Source organism: Pristiophorus japonicus, chromosome 10 (assembly GCF_044704955.1).
Source record: "Pristiophorus japonicus isolate sPriJap1 chromosome 10, sPriJap1.hap1, whole genome shotgun sequence".
Lineage (NCBI taxonomy): Eukaryota > Metazoa > Chordata > Chondrichthyes > Pristiophoridae > Pristiophorus > Pristiophorus japonicus.
This window is the reverse complement of record NC_091986.1, coordinates 203,973,926-203,998,148: the sequence shown is the minus strand read 5'-3', so window position 1 is coordinate 203,998,148 and position 24,223 is coordinate 203,973,926. Positions and strand designations below refer to the sequence as shown.

The following is a 24,223-nucleotide window of genomic DNA, read 5'->3' as shown; positions in this document are numbered from 1 at the left end:
CTGCAATCTCCTCCAGCCCCACAACCCTCCGAGATATCTGCGCTCCTCTAATTGTGCCCTCTTAAGCATCCCTAATTAAAATCGCTGCATCATTGGTGGCCGTGCCTTCAGCAGCCGAGGTTCTAAGCTCTGGAACTCCCTGCCTAAACCTCTCCGCCTCTCTACCTCTCTTTCCTCCTTCAAGACGCTCCTTAAAACCCACCTCTATGCACAAGCTTTTAGTCACCTGCCCTAATTTCTTCTTATGTGGCTCGGTGTCAAATTTTGTTTGGTATGTTTCTGTGAGGCACCTTGGGACGTTGTACTGCATTAAAGGCGCTATATAAAATGAATTGTTGTTGTGTAACACAAAAATTGGACTGGTCAGTGCCCTTTCTTAGGGGGGTAAATGGCCTCCTCAGCCTTGAATATGACGGGCAGGAAGTGGAAGTAAGCCGTCTGCCATTATTAGTCAAAGCCAAAAAAAGTGCCGATAGGCCCTTTGCATACACAAATAAATGGCATTAGGCCAGATTGAAAGCCCCACTGTGAGATTGGTTTGCCTTGAGGCAGCCAGCCAGGAAAACCAGGCCACGTGTTTAAGAAAGCATTGCTGTTTGACTGAACCGCAATACCAGTTTTACATCCAGCCCCATAATTTTAACTGTCGCTTTAACCAGTCAAAAATATATATACCTGGAAATTCCTGTTGCCAGTGTTATCGCTGGAACATTTAATGTTTCCTGTTTTAAAGTCTCCATTAAAGTAGCGGAGAGAGAATCTGGAATATGAACCTTTAAACGGCTTATGTGATGGTTATCAGTGATAGTCACTTCAATCCTAGCAACTTTTTATTTCTTTTATTTTTATATTTCCAGAATGTTACCGCAGCCTCAGGGTTGTTGTGTAACATTTTGCTGAGTGTAGTGTGCCTGAGAAATATTGGGCAATTTTGTTAGCATTTTGAAACCAGAAATGCTGACTTGGAGAGTTGGGGAAGTCCAGAACCAGGGGTCACAGTCTAAGGATAAGGGGTAAGCCGTTTAGGACCGAGATGAGGAGAAACTTCTTCAACCAGAGAGTGGTGAACCTGTGGAATTCTCTACCACAGAAAGTTATTGAGGCCAATTCAATAAATATATTCAAAAAGGAGTTAGATGTAGTCCTTACTACTAGGGGGATCAAGGGGTATGGCGAGAAAGCAGGAATGGGGTACTGAAGTTGCATGTTCAGCCATGAACTCATTGAATGGCGGTGCAGGCTAGAAGGGCCGAATGGCCTCCTGCTGCACCTATTTTCTATGTTTCTATGTTTCTATCCCTCACGTTTCATTTTTATATAAGGCAAGCACTCACTGATATCTGTAATTATACAGTTAAAGGGGCAAAGCCAGCCTTGGCGAAGGAATGATGTTCTCCAATGGCTCCATTCCTGGCAAACTCCATTCCTTTAACTTTTAAAAACATCAATGGGGTTTACATTTACATTGCCACAGGAAGTTGCTGGGCTGATGAAAGAGAACGGGAACTATTTACTCACCGGACGCTTGCTCCACTGCCACATTACCTTTTGGAGAATATTCTTCTCTGCAGACCGTCTGTGCACATAAGAGACCCTGGGCCTGAAATTCCCGGGTTTGGAGTGGGCCGTAAAAGAATATTTCCTCCCATGGGTGGGGGTGGGGACCAGGAATTTGGGGCACAGCCTGATTCTGTCAGGATTCCATCTACCTCAACTGAAGTGGCTCTTTAAATTCTAGCAGGGGGAGGTGGGGCGGGGGAGGGGTTATGGCGAATCATCTGCCTGCTCCCATGTCTGGCATGTCTGGTAGAGTCCTGTGCTACCGCAGGAAATTCTACCCATTCCCGCATTCTGCCCTTAGAAGGCATCAGGGGAACTCAAGCCAACTGAGAGCTGACATGGTCCCGCTGAGGTCCTTCTACAGCCCCAAACCCTTTTTAAGGCAAGTCACTTGATTCCAGAGAGTATTGATTACCTTCCTCCAAAGGTCTGCTTGTTCCTCTGGGAGCAGTAGAGATGGAAAGGATGCTTCTCGTTAGGGGACCTATCTGCCATTTGCGCATCATCGCATCACTCTGACATTCTTACTAATGGTTCAGGGTGGGCACTTGCCCCAACAACACACAAGACCCTATCTCGCAATTTGGGTCTGTGTTAGCACACTAGAAGATAAGAATTAGGAGCAGGAGTAGCCATTCGGCCACTTGAACCTGCTCTGCTATTCAATGAGATCATGGCTGATCTTCCACCTCAACTCCACTTTCCTGCACTATCCCCATATCCCTTGATTGCCTTAATATCCAAAAACCTATCGATCTCTGTCTTGAATATACTCAACGACTGAGCCTCCACAGCCCTCTGGGGTAGAGAATTCCAAAGATTTACCACCCTCTGAGTAAAGAAGTTTCTCCTCATCTCAATCCTAAATGGCCGACCCCTTATTCTGAGACTGTGACCCTTGGTTCTAGACTCCCCAGCCAGGGGAAACATCCTTCCTGCTTCTACCCTGTCAAGCCCTGTAAGAATTTTGTATGTTTCAATGAGATCACCTCTCATTCTTCTAAACTCTTGAGAATATAGGCCTAGTCTACTCAATCTCTCCTCATAGGACAATCCCCCCATCCCAAGAATCAGTCTGGTGAACCTTCGTTGCACTCCCTCAATGGGAAGTATATCCTTCGTTAGATAAGGAAACCAAAACTGTACACATTACTCCAGGTGCAGTCTCACCAGGGTCCTATATAATTGCAGTAAGACGTCTTTACTCTTATACTCAAATCCTCTTGTAATAAAGACCATTTGCTTTCTTAATTGCTTGCTGTACCTACATGTTAACTTTCAGTGATTCGTGTACAAGGACACCCAGGTGTTGTTGGAATTGAATGGAATGGGGACAGAGTAATCAGAGTAATTTCAGTTTTTGTGGACCGAATGAAGTGCAAGGGGGATTCTCTTTGCCTAACTTCACGGATAATGGGATTACTTTGGAATAAACTAATTTTGAAGTGCGCGTTGACTTTAATATGCATATAGATTGGGGTAACCAAACTGGAAACAATACGGTGGAGGAGGATTTCCTGGAGTGCATAAGGGATGGTTTTCTCGACCAATATGTCGAGGAACCAACTAGGGGGGAGGCCATCTTAGACTGGGTGTTGTGTAATGAGAGAGGATTAATTAGCAATCTCATTGTGCGAGGCCCCTTGGGGAAGAGTGACCATAATATGGTGGAATTCTACATTAGGATGGAGAATGAAACAGTTAATTCAGAAACCATGGTCCAGAACTTAAAGAAGGCTAACTTTGAAGGTATGAGGCATGAATTGGCTAGGATAGTTTGGCAAATGATACTTAAGGGGTTGACAGTGGATGGGCAATGGCAGACATTCAGAGACCGCATGGATGAACTACAACAATTGTACATCCCTGTCTGGTGTAAAAATAAAAAAGGGAAGATGGCTCAACCATGGCTATCAAGGATAGTATTAAAACCAAGGAAGTGGCATACAAATTGGCCAGAAATAGCAGCGAACCCGGGGACTGGGAGAAATTTAGAACTCAGCAGAGGAGGACAAAGGGTTTGATTAGGGCAGTGAAAATAGAGTACGAGAGGAAGCTTGCAGGGAACATTAAAATGGACTGCAAAAGCTTCTATAGATATGTAAAGAGAAAAAGGTTAGGAAAGACAAACATAGGTCAGAATCAGGGGAAGTCATAACTGGGAACAAAGAAATGGCAGACCAATTGAACAAGTACTTTGGTTCGGTATTCACGAAGGATGACACAAACAACCTTCCGGATATAAAAGATGTCAGAGGATCTAGAAAGAAGGAGGAACTGAGGGAAATCCTTATTAGTCGGGAAATTGTTTTGGGGAAATTGATGGGATTGAAGGGCGATAAATCCCCAGGGCCTGATGGTCTGCATCACAGAGTACTTAATGAGGTGGCCTTCGAAATAGCGGATGCATTGACAGTCATTTTCCAACATTCCATAGACTCTGGATCAGTTCCTATGGAGTGGAGGGTAACCAATGTAACCCCACTTTTTAAAAAAGGAGGGAGAGAGAATTATAGACCGGTCAGCCTGACATCAGTAGTGGGTAAAATGATGGAATCAATTATTAAGGATGTCATAGTAGCACATTTGGAAAGAGGTGACATGATAGGTCCAGGTCAGCATGGATTTGTGAAAGGGAAATCATGCTTGACAAATCTTCTGGAATTTTTTGAGGATGATTCCAGTAGAGTGGACAAGGGGGAACCAGTTGATGTGGTATATTTGGACTTTCAGAAGGCTTTCGACAAGGTCCCACACAAGAGATTAATGTGCAAAGTTAAAGCACATGGGATTGGGGGTAGTGTGCTGACGTGGATTGAGAACTGGTTGGCAGACAGGAAGCAAAGTGTAGGAGTAAATGGGTACTTTTCAGAATGGCAGGCAGTGACTAGTGGGGTACCGCAAGGTTCTGTGCTGGGGCCCCAGTTGTTTACATTGTACATTAATGATTTAGACAAGGGGATTAAATGTAGTATCTCCAATTTGCGGATGACACTAAGTTGGGTGGCAGTGTGAGCTGCGAGGAGGATGCTATGAGGCTGCAGAGTGACTTGGATAGGTTAGGTGAGTGGGCAAATGCATGGCAAATAAAGTATAATGTGGATAAATGTGAAGTTATCCACTTTGGTGGTAAAAACAGAGAGACAGACTATTATCTGAATGGTGACAGATTAGGAAAAGGGGAGGTGCAACGAGACCTGGGTGTCATGGTACATCAGTCATTGAAGGTTGGCATTCAGGTACAGCAGGCGGTTAAGAAAGCAAATGGCATGTTGGCCTTCATAGTGAGGGGATTTGAATACAGGGGCAGGGAGGTGTTACTACAGTTGTACAGGGCATTGGTGAGGCCACACCTGGAGTATTGTGTACAGTTTTGGTCTCCTAACTTGAGGAAGGACATTCTTGCTATTGAGGGAGTGCAGCGAAGGTTCACCAGACTGGTTCCCGGGATGGCGGGACTGACCTATCAAGAAAGACTGGATCAACTGGGCTTGTATTCACTGGAGTTCAGAAGAATGAGAGGGGATCTCAGAGAAACGTTTAAAATTCTGACGGTTTTAGACAGGTTAGATGCAGGAAGAATGTTCCCAATGTTGGGGAAGTCCAGAACCAGGGGTCACAGTCTAAGGATAAGGGGTAAGCCATTTAGGACCGAGATGAGGAAAAACATTTTTACCCGGAGAGTGGTGAACCTGTGGAATTCTCTACCACAGAAAGTAGTTGAGGCCAATTCACTAAATATATTCAAAAAGGAGTTAGATGTAGTCCTTACTACTAGGGGGATCAAGGGGTATGGCGAGAAAGCAGGAATGGGGTACTGAAGTTGCATGTTCAGCCATGAACTCATTGAATGGTGGTGCAGGCTCGAAGGGCCGAATGGCCTACTCCTGCACCTATTTTCTATGTTTCTATGTTTCTATGAAAGATTAGTGCAAGAGTGAATATGATCAATCCCGATATTTACACTGCACTAAAGGATTGATGTAGAAAATATTTCTGTCGCACCTTATCGTGCTCCTCCAACATCTAAAGTGTTTCATATGCAGTACTGCGGGAGTGCTGCACTGTCGGAGGTGCCATCTTTCCGATGAGACGTTAAATCGGGGCTCCTTCTGCCCTCTCAGGTGGATGTAAAAGATCCCATTACATTATTTTGAAGAAGTGCAGGGGAGTTATCCCGGGAGTCCTGGTCAATGTATTTATCCCTCAATCAAAATAACAAAAAACAAATTCGTTGGAAGGTGTGAGGCCATGCACTTTGGCAGAAAAAAAATCAAAGAGCAAGTTATTATTTAAATGGAGAAAGATTGCAAAGTGCTGCAGTGCAGCAGGACCTGGGGGTACTTGTGCATGAAACACAAAAGGAAAGTATGCAGGTACAGCAAGTGATCAGGAAGGCTTATGAAATCATGGCCTTTATTGCAAAGGGGATGGAGTATAAAAGCAGGGAAGTCTTGTTACAGCTGTACAGGGTATTGGTGAGGCCACACCTGGAATATTGCGTGCAGTTTTGGTTTCCATATTTACGAAAGGATATACTTGCTGTGGAGGCAGTTCAGCGAAGGTTCACTCGGTTGATTCCAGGGATGAGAATGTTAGTCAGCAAGCACAGGGGTGGTGGGTGAACCGGACTTGATGCGAGTTAAGATATGGACAGCCGATTGCATTTGCATTCATATAACACTTTTAATGTTGAAGGACATTGTTCTAAGATACCTCACAAAGGTACAAGGAAAATAGCCACCAGGTCAAAACAGGAGAAACATAGAAACATAGAAAATAAGTGCGGGAGCAGGCCATTCGTTCCTATGAGCCTGCTGATCATGGCTGATCATGCAACTTCAGTACCCCACTCCCGCTTTCTCTCTATACCCGCTGATCCCTTAGCCATAAGGGCCACATCTAACTCGCTTTTGAATATATCCAACAAACTGGACTCAACAACTTTCTGTGGTCGAGATTCCACAAGTTCACAACTCTCTGGGTGAAGAAGTTTCTCCTCATCTCGGTCCTATATGGTTTACCCCTTATCCTTAGATTGTGACTCCTGGTTCTGGACTATAGAAAGCGGTGACCAAAAGCTTGGAGTAAGAGGGTTTTAAGGGGAGTCTTATAAGTGCAGAGGAGGTGGAGGGGTTTAGAAGGGAATGCCAAAGCGTAGCACCCAGGTGGCTGAAGGCAAGGGCCTCTCTAATGGTGTGAAAGGAGGGGCTAAAGCATCAGAGGAGCAGAGCATGGTTGGAAGGCTGCTTCAGATTACAGGAGCATGCCTTGGAGGGAGTTAAACACCAGGATGAGAATTTTAAATTTGAAGTATAGGGGACTAGGAGCCAATGTAGGTCAGTGAGGACTGGGTGTGATGGGTAAGTTGATCGGTTCGGGATAGGATACAGGAAGCAGAGATTTGGATGAGCTGAATGGGACAATAGAATGGATGAGGGCTTCAGTGGCATGAGAGGTTGAGTTAAGGATGGAGGTGGGTGATAATACGGAGGTGGAATTGATGGCCTTTGTGATGGAGAAGATATGGGGTGGAATTACATTTCTGGCCTTTTCCCGTGGGCCGTTGCACCACGCCATCTCTGGGACAATGAGGCCAGAGGCCTAATATCTCTTCGCACTCCCGCCGCCCTCCCTCCCGAATGGGCGCTCTCGAATGTCTGGGCCGGAGTACCCTGACAGTGATGGAAGCAGAATCCAAAATAGCTTTTAATAGGAAAGTGTATAGAAATGTTAAAGTGTGGCAGTCATCATCATCATCATAGGCAGTCCCTCGGAATCGAGGAAGACTTGCTTCCACTCTAAAAATGAGTTCTTAGGTGACTGAACAGTCCAATACGAGAACCACAGTCCCTGTCACAGGTGGGACAGATAGTGGTTGAAGGAAAGGGTGGGTGGGGAGTCTGGTTTACTGCACGCTCCTTCCGCTGCCTGCGCTTGTTTTCTGCATGCTTTCGGTGATGAGACTCGAGGAGCTCAGCGCCCTCCTGGATGCTCTTCCTCCACTTAGGGCGGTCTTTGGCCAGGGACTCCCAGGTGTCGCTGGGGATGCCTCAGTTTAACAGGGAGGCTTTGAGGGTGTCCTTGTAACGTTTCCTCTGCCTACCTTTGGCTCGTTTGCTGTGAAGGAGTTGCTTTGGGAGTCTCGTGTCAGGCATGTGAACAATGTGGCCTGCCCAGCGGAGCTGATCGAGTGTGGTCAGTGCTTCAATGCTGGGGATGTTGGCCTGGCCGAGGACGCTCACATGTGGCAGTAAACAGCAGGGGAATGGGGCTAAATGGACAGCACTGTCAAAGCGCCAGCACAAGCATGATGGGCCAAATAATCTCCTGCTGTGCTGTAAGAGTGTAATACCCAGCTGTCCTGTACTTGGGGGAGTGGGGGAGGGAGGCCGATGTAAAACCTCCTCGCTGGACACAAAATGGGCTTCGATCTGCCCTTTTACACCCGGCTGATTTTCATTTCCAGTGGACTGGGACAGTTAAAACAAATCACATGGATAGAAATACATGTAAACCGCTGACACTTTGCTGTAGAAACGTTAACTCACACGTGGGAAAGACCCGGGGTATTTCTGTGAGACAAAACATTTAAGCAGTTTAAATATAAAATAGAGGAAACTGGCGAGAGACTACAACAGCTTGTTTTGTTTCAAATGTGAGTTCAAATGATCATTGATCTTGACTGATGTCGGTGAAATGTGTCTATGAAGTTCGTGGAGCAGTTTCCCCAGTTCTAAAGGTAAGAATGTTGACCTTTGCAAATTCAATCCCCCCAGTGTCAGCTGTGGCACAGTGGGTAGCATATTTGCCTCTGAGTCAGTAGGGTTGTGGGTTCAAATCCTACTCCAAAGACTTGAGCATAAAAATCTCAGCTGACACACCATTGTTGAGGGAGAGAGTGTGTGGCAAACCAGTACTCCCCACCCACCCTTTCCTTCAACCACTGTCTGTCCCACCTGTGACAGAGACTGTAATTCCCGTATTGGACTGTTCAGTCACTTCAGAACTCACTTTTAGAGTGGAAGCAAGTCTTCCTCGATTTCGAGGGACTGCCTATGATGATGATGAGGGAGAGCTGCACTGTCAAAGGCACTGCCTTTTGGATGAGACGTTAAATCAAGACCCTGACTGCTTTCTCAGATGGATGTAAAAGATCCCACGGCACTATTTTGAAGAAGAGCAGGGGAGTTATCCCCAGTCTCTTGACCAATATTGATCCCTCAATCAACATCACTAAAATACAGATTAACTGGTCATTATCACATTGCTGTTTGTGGGACTTAGCACAAATTGGCTGCTGCGTTTCCCACTTTACAATGGTGACTACACTTGAAAAAGTACTTAATTGGCTGTAAAGCACTTTGGGACAGCCTGTTGTCATGAATGGTGCTATATAAATGCAAGTCTTTCTTTCTTTCTAAAACTCTCATTACAGTTGAAACCACTCTACAAGGGTCTTAGGGAATGGATTAATCTGGGGTCAAGCTGAACTTTGAATCATGAGTTCTTTTTAGTCATTGTTAACGTCAACATTAAAATTACTGTTACATGTTACCGCTCTATGGCAATATTGAACTATATTTCTTACCATAGACCCATGTTCCTTGGATAGCTTGCATGCAAATCAGTAAGCTTTAATTAGATTTCTATATTAAATGAGAAAACAGAAAATAACTGATTTTTTTTGTAAGATAAGAATCTAAGCAGGATATGATACAGAAGCCAGATTCAAATCTTAAACACGTTAGGGTAGAAATTCGTTTGGTCCCCTTTCTGGGGCCAGATTGAGTGTTACTCAGGCAGTGCACGCCCCAACCAAGAGGTCTGCATCAAGGCCCGAACTTGGGCTGTAAAATGAACATTTTATGCGTGAGCCGCCTGTCGCGTCTCCATAGGCAGCTTGTGCATTTGAACTTCGTCTTATTGAATGGTGGAGTAGGCTTGCTGGGGCGTGTAGCCTACTCCTGCTCCTATTTCTTATGGCCTTCACAAATGTTGGGCTGCTTGCCTTCTCGGTGCTAGCCCTGAAGCTAAGCCCCAAGAGAAGGCCCGACTCCTGTCCTGGTCATCGCTGCCCAATCTCACAGAGGAGGCCTCCTGCCTCTGTACTGCCAATGGGCCCAGGACTTCATCAGGCTTTGGAATGAGGAAATGGAGAAAATGGCGAGTAGATAGCAGCTAGTGGGAATAAAAGAAAGAAAGACTTGCATTTATATAGCGCCTTTCACGACCTCTGGATATCCAAAGGTGCTTTAAGGCCAACAAAATACTTATTGAAGTGTGGTCGCTGTTACAATGGAGGAAACATGGCAGCCAATTTGCACACTGCAAACTCCCACAGTGTGATACTGATCAGATCATCTGTTTTTGTGATGTTGATTGAGGGAGAAATATTGGGCCAGGACACCCTATTCTTCTCCGAAATAGTGCCATGGGATCTTTCAGGTACAACCTCTAATCTGAAAGAAGGCACTTCCGGCAGTGCAGCACTCCCTGAGTACTGCGCTGGAGTGTCAGCCCTCATGTTTCTGCTCAATGGTACAAAAATAGTTTGCTCAATGAAACACCAGGCTGTGATGGAGACTGAGCGAGGGGGATAGTCAAAGTGATGAGAAATGTATGGTTATAGGGCCGAGCACCATGAAGCATGCTTACTCCTGCCTCGCCCTCAGTTTGGGTACTCTCTCTGCCCATGGTATCCATAGCACCATCTTTCCTAGATCAGAAGACGTTAGAGGAAAGGAGTCCCTTCTCCTGAGTGGATCCTGTCCCTGGCACTATGCACTGGTTTGTCCTGCAATGCCTGCTGGTGAGTGGCAGGCTGAAGACTTCTAAGCACTTGTGCGTTAGGGTAACATAGTCTGGATGCATCAGATGTGTGCAGGACGGGGAATTCATTATGGGAGTAATGGGAGGGCTACGAAAGGGTGTTGCAAGGATTGGATGAGAGAAGTGGTTTCTTGTATTGTGCTCAGGGGTACGAGAGGGATGACAACCCAGATGGTGAACGGTATTTAAATATCACATGGCACCAGACTTCGGAGACAGTGACGAACACCTGTAGTAAATTAGATCAATACTTGTCATGGTGGGTGGCAATCAGCTTCTTGAAATGCAACATTTTGAAAATGAAAGTGGTTTAATGTAAAAAAAATGATGTGAAATTTTCCCAAGTTGCAGTAAGTGAGAGGGAAATTCCAATGCAATGACTCAGAATAATGACCAATTGCTCTGTTGTTGGTGGTATTGGTTGAGGAATATTAACCAACATATAGCGATCCTTTATGACTACCTGAATACATGTAAATCTGTCGTAAATCTGTGGAATTCTCTGCCCCAGAGAACTGTGGAGGCTGGGTCATTGAATATATTTAAGATGGAGATAGACAGATTTTTGAGCAATCAGGGAGTGAAGGGTTATGGGGAGCGGGCAGGGAAGTGGAGCTGAGCCCAGGATCAGATCAGTCATGATCTTATTAAATCTTATTGAATCGAGAAGCATGTTCGAGGGGCCAGATGGCCTACTCCTGCTCCGATTTCTTATGTTCTTATGCTCTTCTATTATGGTGTAATGTAATGTAATTTGCTTCATGGGTTCTTTGCTTAAGAATTCATAGCAACACATTGTTATTAAGAACTAGTTGGTTTGATCAGCTCCGCTGGGCAGGCCACATTGTTCGCATGCCAGACACAAGACTTCCAAAGCAAGCGCTCTACTCGGAACTCCTTCATGGCAAACACGCCAAAGGTGAGCAGAGAAAACATTACAAGGACATTCTCAAAGCCTCCCTGATAAAATGCAACATCCCCACTGACACCTGGGAGTCCCTGGCCAAAGACCGCCCTAAGTGGAGGAAGTACATCCGGGAGGGCGCTGAGTACCTCGAGTCTCATTGCCGAGAGCATGCAGAAAACAAGCGCAGGCAGCAGAAAGAGCGTGCGGCAAACCAGTCCCACTCACCCCCTTCCCTCAATGACTATCTGTCCCACCTGTGACAGAAACTGTGGTTCTCGTATTGGACTGTGCAGCCACCTAAGAACTCATGTTAAGAATGGAAGCAAGTCCTCTTCGATTCTGAGGGATTGCCTATGATGATGATGATTTATTAACAAAGGTTTAACAATCACACGACACATTACCAGTTGATCCACTAGGCTCACAACTGCATACCTCATCGTGGATGACCTGGACTCAACTAACTGGGGTTTCATTGAGTTTTATGAACATCACGTGACTGGCTAAGCCACTCACAAGGCAACAGCTCTACAACTATTTTGGTAGAACGTTAATTCAAGTGCCCCTTTTTGTAAGGGCATAATAAAACTGCAAATTAACTAAGAAACTTTAAAGGGAACCTTGACAAATCAAATTAAATTAAAATTTTGTTCCCTCAAAAGCTCTACAAAAGCTATAGCATACTCACAGGTGCATACATTACACATGGATAGTACTTTGGTTCGACATCCCAATGACGGATTGTACCTCTGGCAATCCAGCACTCCCTAAATGCTGCACGGGAATTTCTACCTGGATTATGTCCACGTCCAGCGATGGAGTTCGAGCCGTCAGTTTGCTGATCAGAGCTGAGATCGCTGGCAACTGAACCCAGTCAAACCGCTTTCCCATTCATATAGCAAAATCAAAGTGAGAAGTTTGGTAACTATGTGTGAATATTTTTTTTTTTAAATTTCTGTCTCTGATCAATGACCAGCCAAGGTTTCAGTTTTGAACTGCTAACTGCAAACATCTTTTGGCCCATCAGAAATATTGGAGGAATACTACTATTGAGACTTTGCCAAGAAAATGTCTCTATTAATGAGAAACAGAGAAATAACTTGCATTTATATAGCACCTTAACACATCCTGCGAATGTTCCAATGCTTTTCACTTACTTGCAGTCACTGTTGAGGTATGGATAAACATGGCAGCCAAGTTGAGTAGAATAAGGCCCCATAAATTAATTTGTGATTAGATCATTTATATTTGGTGGTGGTGGTTAGATGTTGGCCAGGGTAACAACAACAACAACACCAATTACAATATATTTATACAGCGCCTTTCATGTAATAAAACGTCCCAAGGCGCTCCACAAGAATGTTGTCAAAAAACCCAAAATTTGATATCGAGCCATGTAAGGAGATGTTAAGGCAGGTGACCAAAGGCTTGGTCAAAGAGGTAGGTTTTAAGGAGCATTTTAAAGGAGGAAAGAGAGGTAGAGAAGCGGAGAGATTTTGGGAGGGAATTCCAGAGCTTAAGACCTTGGCAGCTGAAGGCACGACCGCCAATGGTGGAGCGTTTAAAATTAGGGATGTTCGAAAGGCCAGAAAATGCAGAGTGCAGAGTTCTGGGGAGATTTGAAAGCAAGGATGAAAATTTTTTAATTGAGGCATTGCTTAACTGGGAGCCAATGTCGATCAGCAAGCACAGGGGAGATGGGTGAGCCATACTTGGTGCGAGTTAGGACACAGGAGGTAAAGTTTTGGATGACCTCAAGTTTATGGAGGGTAGAACTTGGGAGGCTGGCCAGGGGTGCATTGGAATAGTCAAGTCTGGAGGTGATAAAGGCATCGATGGGGGTTTCAGATGCAGATGAGCTAAGGCAGGGACGGAGTAGGGTGATATTATGAAGGTGGAACTGGGCAGTCATAGTGATAGAACAGATAGGAGGTAGGAAGCTCAATTTATGATCAAATATGACATCAAGGTTGCGAACAGACTTGGTCAGAGCAAGGGCACTGGAAGCATTCTTTGCCCTTCTGCAAAGAGTGCCATGGGATCTTTTATGTCCACCTGAGCAGGCAAGCTGGGGCTTAGCTTAATGTCTTATCTAAAAGGTAATATCCCTAACAATACTGCGCTGAAGCGTTGGCCTGGTTTATGTGATCAAGTCCACAGTGGGGTTCGAACTCACAACCTTCGGACTCACAGGGCTAATAATAAAACAATGACGTTTTCTGATCGTAATCGCTGCTCAACCTCTGCTTTCTGTGTTACAGGAACATTGAGTTAAAGAGTTGGATGAGTGTTACCACACAGTCTGAAGCAGCTTCAGTAGCAGTGGTGATAGGCCTCATGAAAATACCGGAGCCCTGTTGAGCTCCTTTGAGGGAAAATCAACTAAAGTGCTACAAAAAGTTAATACATTTTGATATTGCTAATATTTATGTGTACATTTGAATTAAGTATTTAATTTCAAATGCATTTGGTGCCCTAGGGGGTCGGGACACCTCTTACTTCTGGGGTCTTGAAGTCCAGCACAGATTGACCTGAATAACATTGGGGCAGAAAAGGTTAACCTATGAAGACAGGTTTCACAGACTGGACTTGTATTCCTTTGAGTGTAGAAGATTAAGGGGCGATCTAATTGTGCTGTGTAAGATGATTAAAGCAGTTGACAGGGTAGATAGAATCTATTTCCTCTGGTGTCAGCTCAGCGGGTAGCAGATGCACCTGAGTCAGAAGGTTTGAGGGTTCAAGTCCCACTCCAGGGACCTGAGCACAAGAATCTAGGCTGACACTCCAGTGCAGAGCTGAAGGAGTGCCGCACTGTCGGAGGTGCCATCTTTTGCATGAGACATTAAACCGAGGCCCCCTCTGCTTCTCTCAGGTGGACGCAAAAGATCTCATGGCACTATTTCAAAGAAGAACAGGGGAGTTATCCCCGGTGTCCTGGCCAATATTTATCCCTCAATCAACATAACAATAAACAGATTATCTGGTCATCATCACATTGCTGTCTGTGGGAGCTTGCTGTGCGCAAATTGGCTGCCGCGTTTCCTACATTACAACAGTGACTACATTTCAAAAATTGGCTGTAAAGCACTTTGAAACGACAGGTGGTCATGAAAGACGCTATATAAATGCACATCTTTCTTTTTCTTTGCTGATGGAGGAGTCCGGATCAAGGAGGCTTAACTGTAAAATTAGAGCTAGGCCGTTCAAGGGTGATGTCAGGAATCGCTTCTTCACACAATGGGTAGTGGAAATCTGGAATTCTTTCCCCCACATTGCTGTCGAGGCTAGGGGTCAATTGAAAACGCCAAAACTGGAATTGATAGATTTTTGCTCAGTAAGGATATTAAGGGATACAATACTAAGGCCATGGAAGACCAGCAGGAAGAGCAGTGCAAGGAAGGTAGTGCAGGGGCCCCCTGCAAAAAAGATACACTGCTTTGAGTACTGTTGAGGGGGCTGACTCATCAGGGGAGGGCAGCAGCAGCCAAGTTCATGGCACCGTGGCTGGCTCTGTTGCACAGGAGGGCAGGAAAAAGAGTGGGAGAGCGATAGTGATAGTGATAGGGGATTCAATTGTGAGGGCCGCAACCGAGACTCCAGGATGATATGTTGCTTCTCTGGTGCAAGGGTCAAGGATGTCTCGGAGCGGGTGCAGGACATTCTGAAAAGGGAAGGAGAACAGCCAGTTGTCGTGGTGCACATTGGTACCAACGACATAGGTAAAAAAAGGGATGAGGTCCTACGAGACGAATTTAAGGAGCTAGGAGCTAAATTAAAAAGTAGGACCTCAAAAGTAGTAATCTCGGGATTGCTACCAGTGCCACGTGCTAGTCAGAGTAGGAATCGTACGATAGCTCAGATGAATACGTGGCTTGAGCAGTGGTGCAGCAGGGAGGGATTCAAATTCCTGGGGCATTGGAACCGGTTCTGGGGGAGATGGGACCAGTACAAACCGGACGGTCTGCACCTGGGGAGGACCGGAACCAATGTCCTAGGGGGAGTGTTTGCTAGTGCTGTTGGGTAGGAGTTGAACTAATATGGCAGGGGGATGGGAACCAATGCAGGGAGACAGAGGGAAACAAAATGGAGACAAAAGCAAAAGACAGAAAGGAGATGAGTAAAAGTGGAGGGCAGAGAAACCCAAGGCAAAAAACAAAAAGGGCCAATGTACAGCAAAATTCTAAAGGGTCAAAGTGTAATAAAAAGGCAAGCCTGAAAGCTTGGTGCCTCAATGCGAGGAGTACTCGGAACCCAGGAGAGGGCTCTGAGCTAGTTAGAATGGGTGAGAGCGCAGATGAACAGGATCACAAGAAAGATTGCAAAAGGCAGGAGGCAACAGAGCAGAGTAGCAGTGGGGTAAGTGTAAATCACAAGGTGTAGGAAGGGACAATATGTATGAATATAAAGGGGCTGCAGGAGGGGTCAAAACTAAAAATCATGGTTTAAAAACTAGTATTAAAACACTCTACCTAAACGCACCCATCATTCGAAATAAAGTAAATGAGTTGACGGCACAAATCATTACAAATGGGTATGATTTGGTGGCCATTACAGAAACGTGGTTGCAGGGTGGCCAAGACTGGGAATTAAACAATTCGGAAAGATAGACAAGAAGGGAAAGGAGGTGGGGTAGCTCTGATAATAAAGGATGTTACAGTATGTTACAGAACCTACAAGGGAGCAAGCTATCTTAGATCTGGTCCTGTGTAATGAGACAGGAATAATAAACGATCTCCCAGTAAAAGATCCTCTCGGAATGAGTGATCACAGTATGGTTAAATTTATAATACAGATTGAGGGTGAGGAAGTAGTATCACAAACGAGCGTACTATGTTTAAACAAAGGGGACTACAGAGGGATGAGGGCAGAGTTGGCTAAAGTAGACTGGGAACACAGACTAAACGGTGGCATAATTGAGGAACAATGGAGGACTTTTAAGGAGCTCTTTCATAGTGCTCAACAAAAATATATTCCAGTGAAAAAGAAGGGCGGTAAGAGAAGGGATAACCAGCCGTGGATAACTAAGGAAATAAAGGAGAGTATCAAATTAAAAACCAATGCGTATAAGGTGGCCAAGGTTAGTGGGAAACTAGAAGATTGGGAAAATTTTAAACGACAGCAAAGAATGACTAAGAAAGCAATAAAGAAAGAAAAGATAGATTATGAAAGTAAACTTGCACAAAACATAAAAACTGGTCGTAAAAGCTTTTACCGATATATAAAACGGAAGAGAGTGACTAAAGTAAATGTTGGTCCCATAGAAGATGAGAAGGGGGATTTAATAATGGGAAATGTGGAAATGGCTGAGACCTAAAACAATTAGTTTGCTTCGGTCTTCACAGTGGAAGACACAAAAACTATGCCAAAAATTGCTGGTCACGGGAATGTGGGAAGGGAGGACCTTGAGACAATCACTATCACTAGGGAGGTAGTGCTGGACAGGCTAATGGGACTCAAGGTAGACAAGTCCCCTGGACCTGATGAAATGCATCCCAGGGTATTAAAAGAGATGGCGGAAATTATAGCAGATGCACTCATTATAATCTACCAAAATTCTCTGGACTCTGGGGAGTTACCAGCGGATTGGAAAGTAGCTAATGTAACGCCTCTGTTTAAAAAAGGGGGCAGACAAAAGGCAGTTAACTATAGGCCAGTTAGTTTAACATCTGTACTGGGGAAAATGCTTGAAGCTATCATTAAGGAAGAAATAGCGGGACATCTAGATAGGAATAGTGCAATCAAGCAGACGCAACATGGCTTCATGAAGGGGAAATCATGTTTAACTAATTTACTGGAATTCTTTGAGGATATCACGAGCACGGTGAATAGAGGTGTACCGATGGATGTGGTGTATTTAGATTTCCAAAAGGCATTTGATAAGGTGCCACACAAAAGGTTACTGCAGAAGATAAAGGTACGCGGAGTCAGAGGAAATGTGTTAGCATGGATCGAGAACTGGCTGGCTAACAGAAAGCAGAGAGTCGGGATAAATGGGTCCTTTTCGGTTTGAAAATCGGTGGTTAGTGGTGTGCCACAGGGATCGGTGCTGGGACCACAACTGTTTACAATATACATAGATGACCTGGAAGAGGGGACAGAGTGTAGTGTAACAAAATTTGCAGATGACACAAAGATTAGTGGGAAAGCGGGTTGTGTAGAGGACACAGAGAGGCTGCAAAGAGAATTGGATAGGTTAAGCAAATGGGCTAAGGTTTGGCAGATGGAATACAATGTCGGAAAATGTGAGGTCATCCACCTTGAAAAAAAAAACAGTAAAAGGGAATATTATTTGAATGGGGAGAAATTACAACATGCTGCGGTGCAGAGGGACCTGGGGGTCCTTGTGCATGAATCCCAAAAAGTTAGTTTGCAGGTGCAGCAGGTAATCAGGAAGGTGAATGGAATGTTGGCCTTCATTGCGAGAGGGATGGAATACAAAAGTAGGGAGGTCCTGCTGCAACTGTACAGGGTATTGGTGAGACCACACCTGGAGTACTGCATGCAGTTTTGGTCACCTTACTTAAGGAAGGATATACTAGCTTTGGAGGGGGTACAGAGACGATTCACTAGGCTGATTCCGGAGATGAGGGGGTTACCTTATGATGATAGATTGAGTAGACTGGGTCTTTACTCGTTGGAGTTCAGAAGGATGAGGGGTGATCTTATAGAAACATTTAAAATAATGAAAGGGATAGACAAGATAGAGGCAGAGAGGTTGTTTCCACTGGTCGGGGAGACTAGAACTAGGGGGCACAGCCTCAAAATATGGGGGAGCCAATTTAAAACTGAGTTGAGAAGGAATTTCTTCTCCCAGAGGATTGTGAATCTGTGGAATTCTCTGCCCAAGGAAGCAGTTGAGGCTAGCTCATTGAATGTATTCAAATCACAGATAGATAGATTTTTAACCAATAAGGGAATTAAGGGTTACGGGGAGCGGGCGGGTAAGTGGAGCTGAGTCCACGGCCAGATCAGCCATGATCTTATTGAATGGCAGATCAGGCTCGAGAGGCTAGATGGCCTACTCCTGTTCCTAATTCTTATGTTCTTATATTCTTCTAAGGCGAGTAAATGGAGTTAAGATACAGATCAGCCCTGATTTAATTGAATGGTGGAACAGAGTAGAAAGGCTAAAGGGCCTTGTTGTGTTTCTAAATCAAGTCCAGACTGATGGGACTGTAAAAAAGTTCATCACAGTCTCGCCTTAGCCCAAATATAATTTAGCACCGAACTCTTCGCCTGAGGGACGTCGCAAGGTGGCTGGTTGGGAAATTTAAACATTTGGATTGGTGCAGTTGAGGGTGCTCTGTCGAGGTTGTGGTTGACATACACTGCTGGTGCAGCGCAGATAAAAGGAAAAGTTGACAAATGATAAAAATCTGATACAAAAACATTGACGTGCAGGAAGTGCAAAGAAAAGACCGGTTAAGACCCTTTTTCAGAAATGACAGAGCTGCCAAGTCATTTGAAGTGAAACTCTCTTCTTCTGGTTTACGTCTATGACCTGCTTTGTTCTTCTGAGTTAGGATGGCTTCGGACTGGCTTTCATTACCCAAACCTAATTTGTGATCTTGTGATTTATCACATTCAAGAAATGAGCAAACGTCTAGACTCGACTATTGCAATACTCTCCTCCCCAGCCTCCGTAATCTTCAGCTCACCCAAATCTCTACTGCCCATGTCCTAACTCGCACCAAGTCCCGTTCATCCACCATCCCTGTGCTCGCTGACCTACATTGGCTCCCGGTCTGGTAACGCCTCGATTTAAAAATTCTCATTGTTGTTTTCAAATCCCTTCATGGCCTCGCCCCTCCCTATCTATATAACCTCTTGTAACCCTATAACAATTCTGAGATCTCATTCAATTCTGGTCTATTGCACAGCCTTGATTTTCATCACCCACAATTGTCGGAAATGCCTTCAGCTACCTAGACCCAAATCTCTAGAATTCCCTCCCTAAACCTCTCCATCTCGCTGCCTCCCTCCCTTTTAAGACACTCCTTAAAACCTATTGTTTTGACAAAGCTTTTGGCCACCTATCCTAATTTAATTTTTATTTGTTCCTGGGATGTGGGTATCCCATTCCTAACTGCCCTCGAGAAGATGGTGGTGAGCCTCCAGCTTGAACCGCTGCAGTCCGTGTGGTGAAGGTTTCCCATCGTGCATCTGTAAGGGAGTTCCAGGACTTTGAGCCAGCGACGATGAAGGAATGACGATATATTTCCAAGGCAGGATAGTTGGTGTGTGACTCGGAGGGGGAGTGGGGGCGAGTAATTTGGAGATGACGGTGCTCCCATGCGCCTGCTGCCCTTGTTCTTCTAGGTGGTAGAGGTTGCGGGTTTGGGAAGTGCTGTCGAAGAAGCCTTAGCGAGTTGCTGCAGTGCATCTTGTAGATGGTAAACATTGCAGCCACGGTGCGCCAGTGGTGGAGGGAGTGAATGTTTAAGATGTTGAATGGGGTGCCAATTAAGAAGGCTGCTTTGTCCTGGACGGTGTTGAGCATCTTGCACGTTGTTGGAGCTGCACTCATCCAGGCAAGTGGAGAGTATTCCATCACACTCCTGACTTGTGCCTTGTAGATGGTGGAAAGGCTTATATCTCTTTATGTGGCTCAGTGTCAAATTTGATCTGATTATGCTCCTATGAAGATCCTTGGGACATTAACTACTTTAAAGCCTTTATACAGATACAAGTAAACGGAGTTGTAATTATGATTTTCAATCATAAATCCTAGTCATAAAATTTCCCTGATGTTGATTGCTCTAGTGACGTTAATTATTCTGTTTACAACAGTAGCATGACATATGATGCAATAATAGAGAACCATTTTATTTCTAGTTCTGTATTTACTGATCTATGTTGTTCATTTTGTTAATTCGAGATTGCGGTAGGTCTGTTTCTGAAAGAAAGACTTGCATTTCATGACCACCGCACATGTCAAAGCACTTTACAGCCAATGAAGTACTTTTGGAGTGTAGGCACTGTTGTAATGTGAGAAACGCGGCAGCCAATTTGCGCACAGCAAGCTCCCACAAACAGCAATGTGATAATGACCAGATTATCTGTTTTTTGTCATGTTGGTTGAGGGACAAATATTGGCCGGAGCACTAGGGATAACTCCCCTGCTCTTCTTCAAAATAGTGCCGTGGGATATTTTACATCCATCTGAGATAGCAGACGGGTCGGCGGTTTAATGTCTCACCTGAAAGACAGCACCTCTGACAGGGCACAGTCCCTCAGCACTGCACTGGAGTTTTGTGCTCAAGTCTCTGGAATGGGACCTGAACCCTCAACCTTCTGACTCAAAGGCGAGAGTGCCACCCACTGAGACACAGTCTATAAAGCTTCCATGCAAATGTGATTTTTTTTTTTCCCATGTTAACAACAAAAGATTTCTTCTTTTAGAGGATTGTGGTTATTAATTATTATTATTAATGCTGTGTCTCCTTTCCTCCTCTTTAAGTCAGAAGAAAATCCTTCCTTTCGTTGTGATTTGAACGCTTCAAGCCCTGTTTGGTTCGCTTCACCATGGCCATGAATCGAAGCCAGTTGGACAATGAGACCCTGGAAATGCTCACAAACAATATGATTAAGAGCACTCTTCCCGTCTTTTACCTCATTGTTGTCTTTATCAGCCTGCCGGGGAATGGGTTCTCCTTCTTCCTTCTCTGCCGGACGCAGCCAAAGACGCCCTCCGTCATATTCATGATCAACCTCACCATTACCGATCTGGTGCTGGCCTTCTTCCTGCCCTTTCAGAGTGCGTACCACTGGAATGACAACAACTGGACCTTTGGAGCCGACCTGTGCAGTGTGGTCACCGTGCTGTTCTACGCCAACATGTACTGCTCCATCTTGACCATGACATGCATCAGCTTGGAGCGCTATGTGGGCGTGGTGCGACCCATGCACTGCACTCGGTGGCGGACAAACCGGCACGCGATTGCGATCTGCTTTGGAATGTGGACGCTCATCCTTATCGTCCTGCTGCCGCTGGAGATGGCGGACTTGACGTATGCTGTTCACGAACTCGGCATCACCACGTGTTTTGACATTCTGAAGAAAGACATGCTTCCTTCCCAAGAGGCCTGGGCAGCCTTTCTCTTCACCTTGTTTGGGATCCTTTTCTTGGTTCCGTTTTGCGTCACCGTGTACTGTTACATTCGAATCATCGCCAAGCTGATCAAGACCTCGTCAAGTCACGCCAATGAACAAAAGAAGAGAGCAATCTGTTTAGCTTTAATTGTGCTCTTGGTGTTTATAACGTGTTTCGCGCCCAACAATTTTATCCTTCTCGTCCACATAATCATGCGGGTATTTTTCAAGAAAGGGGTTTACACGGCCTACAAAGTCACCCTCACTCTGAGCTGCTTAAATAGCTGCCTCGATCCCTTCATTTATTATTTTGCCTCCAAAGAGTTTCGTAAGAGGCTCAGGGCGTGCTTGGGGTTGGCAAACAGCTCGAGTCAAGGAAGTTTAACTGAATACAGAAGAGAGAGTATTCTCTCAATGAGATCAGGGTTGCACAATCACCATTGTGAGGTGGAGCAGCAGACGGCATTGAATCGAACAAATGGATCAGCATAAATTAGAGTTGGTAGAAAGGGAGTGCAATATCTCCCCTGGTATACCTTCACCCGATGGGAATGTCCCTTGGTTATCTTGTTGCAGTTTTTAATAATGAAACCAATGTTGAGAATGAGTATTGGTTCAGTAGCTCTGGCAGTCAATGGACGAATTTCAATCCCACGGGTCTGCGATTAATTCTCAGATTCGAGGTATGTTTGAACATGGTCACAATAATTGGGTTTGGTTTCCCCAGTTCGCAACCAAGGCTTCTAGCCAGAGGCCATTGTGACACAAACATCCATTGTCTTCTTTGGGGGTGGTGTAGAAGATAGGGGCTGAAAAACCATCTGTGCCGGTATCAACATGCAGAAATTTGACCAGTCATTGAATGTCACTGAGAGTGGTGAAGGAGGAGTTCAAGATGCAGGCAGGCAAAAGATGAATGTAGCAATGGGGACTTGGATTTAAGGCACTTTGATGTTACGGGGTAGGCAGGATTTGCTTTTAATTTTCAGTACCTGAAAATCCGCCACGGTTTCTGACGATGGCTCTTCAACCTGTAAAGCTAACCCTGACTTGCTCTCTCCACAAATGCTTGCCTGACCTGCTGAGTAGTTCATAGCTTTGAATTCAGCTTATCCGCAGCCACAGTATTTTGCTTGTTGTCAGATCCCTCACTCCCAGGTTAACATTACTCCTCGGGGATTAATAGGCAATATCAAAGCTACGATACTGCTCGGTATTTTAATAATACAACATCATGTTGTCTATTCATAAAACTATTGACTATCGCAGACAAAAGGCCAACCAGTTGCATTGGTTTGTTTTTGTTATTCATGACGAATACCATAGTATTTGCAAAAAGGACAAGATAAGTGAGAAATAGTGGCAAATATGGTTTAATTTGACGTCGAGCGCGTTTTTTGTCCAAATGGTCTTCATTTCTTCCGCAGCATTATAAATGTGAGTGATTGTTGTCGTATATCTGCATCTGTCACATACCGTACTAACACTTTGGGGATAAGAGAATGGGCACACACGTATAGGAGGAAGTCAAGAGTGGGGCAGTTTTCAAACGTGATGAAAGTTCAGTTAATGGGAGCTCCAAAGATCTAGCACAAAGTCAAGGATCAGCAGAAATGATGTTTACCTGTTTCAGGAAATAAATTAGCTCGTTCATTATGAGTTCATGAGGCCCACTGTCAAGTCCTGAAAGGTTTTGCATTCTCGGATTAGGAAGGGGTAACTCCAGCAATGCCTCCTACATTACACCAGTGACTACACTCCAAAAGTACTCCATTGGCTGTAAAGCGCTTTGAGACATCCGGCGGTCATGAGAGGTGCTATATAAATGCAAGTCTTTCAAGTCTTTCTTTTGAGAGTCCAACTGTGTACAGCAACAACAACTCATATTTATATAGCATCTTTAACATAGTTAAAAATGTCCCAAGGCGCTTCATAGGAGCACTATCAAACAAAATTTGACACCAAGCCACATAAGGAGATATTAGGACACGTGGCTAAAAGCTTGGGCAAGGAAATTCGTTTTAAGCAGTGTCTTAAAACAGGAGACACAGGTAGAGAGGCAGAAAGGTTTAGGGAGGGAGTTCCAGAGCACAGTGCCCAGGCAGCTGAAGGCACGGTCACCAATGGTGGAGCGGTTGAAAATCAGGGATGCACAAGAGGCCAAAATTGGAGGAGCACAGAGGTCTCGGTGGGTTGTAGGGCTAGAGGGGGTTACATTGACGGGGAGGGGAGAGGCCACAGTGGGATGAGAATTTTAAATTCAAGACCTTGTCGGACCGCGAGCCAATGTAGATCAGCGAAATTTGGAGTGATAGGTGAAGGGGATTTGGTGCGAGTTAGGATGGTGCAAATTGAGATCACCTGTGATGTCGCTGTAGTCGGAATGTCCGCCAACACTCGCCATGTTGATTCATGTGAGGAGAATGATTATCAGGGATGAGATACAGGAAACCAGCTGAGGCCTGTGAAATCATATCCCGGAAAATGTCAGGGGCCTCAGGATAGGAGTGAAAAAAGTTTGGAAATAAAATCAATAAAGAAATAAATAATATGTCTCATTACCATCTGCACTTGTCCTCATCCTAAGGGATTGTCCTATGAGGAGAGATTGAGTAGACTAGGCTTATATACTCTAGAGTTTAGAAGAATAAGAGGTGATCTCATTGAAACATACAACATTCTTACAGGGCTTGACAGGGTAGGAATACGAGGATGTTTCCCCTGGGCTGGGGAGCCTAGAACCAGGGGTCACAGTCTCAGAATAAGGGTTCGACCATTTAAGACTGAGATGAGGAGAAGTTTCTTCAGAATCTTTGGAATTCTCTACCCCAG

At 44.9% G+C, this 24,223-nt stretch overlaps 1 protein-coding gene across 1 annotated transcript in view; it reads left to right on the top strand.

Moving 5' to 3' along the window:
- The window catches only part of LOC139274908 (P2Y purinoceptor 8-like), a 40,290-nt gene extending 17,545 nt beyond the window's left edge, over positions 1 to 22,745 (top strand). The window contains exon 2 of the mRNA XM_070891639.1: positions 20,760 to 22,745. Within this exon, the coding sequence (XP_070747740.1) occupies positions 20,825 to 21,883 (1,059 nt within the window). The 5' untranslated portion in view covers positions 20,760 to 20,824 and the 3' untranslated portion in view covers positions 21,884 to 22,745. The remainder of the gene's footprint in view (positions 1 to 20,759) is intronic.
- Positions 22,746 to 24,223: the final 1,478 nt, after the last annotated feature.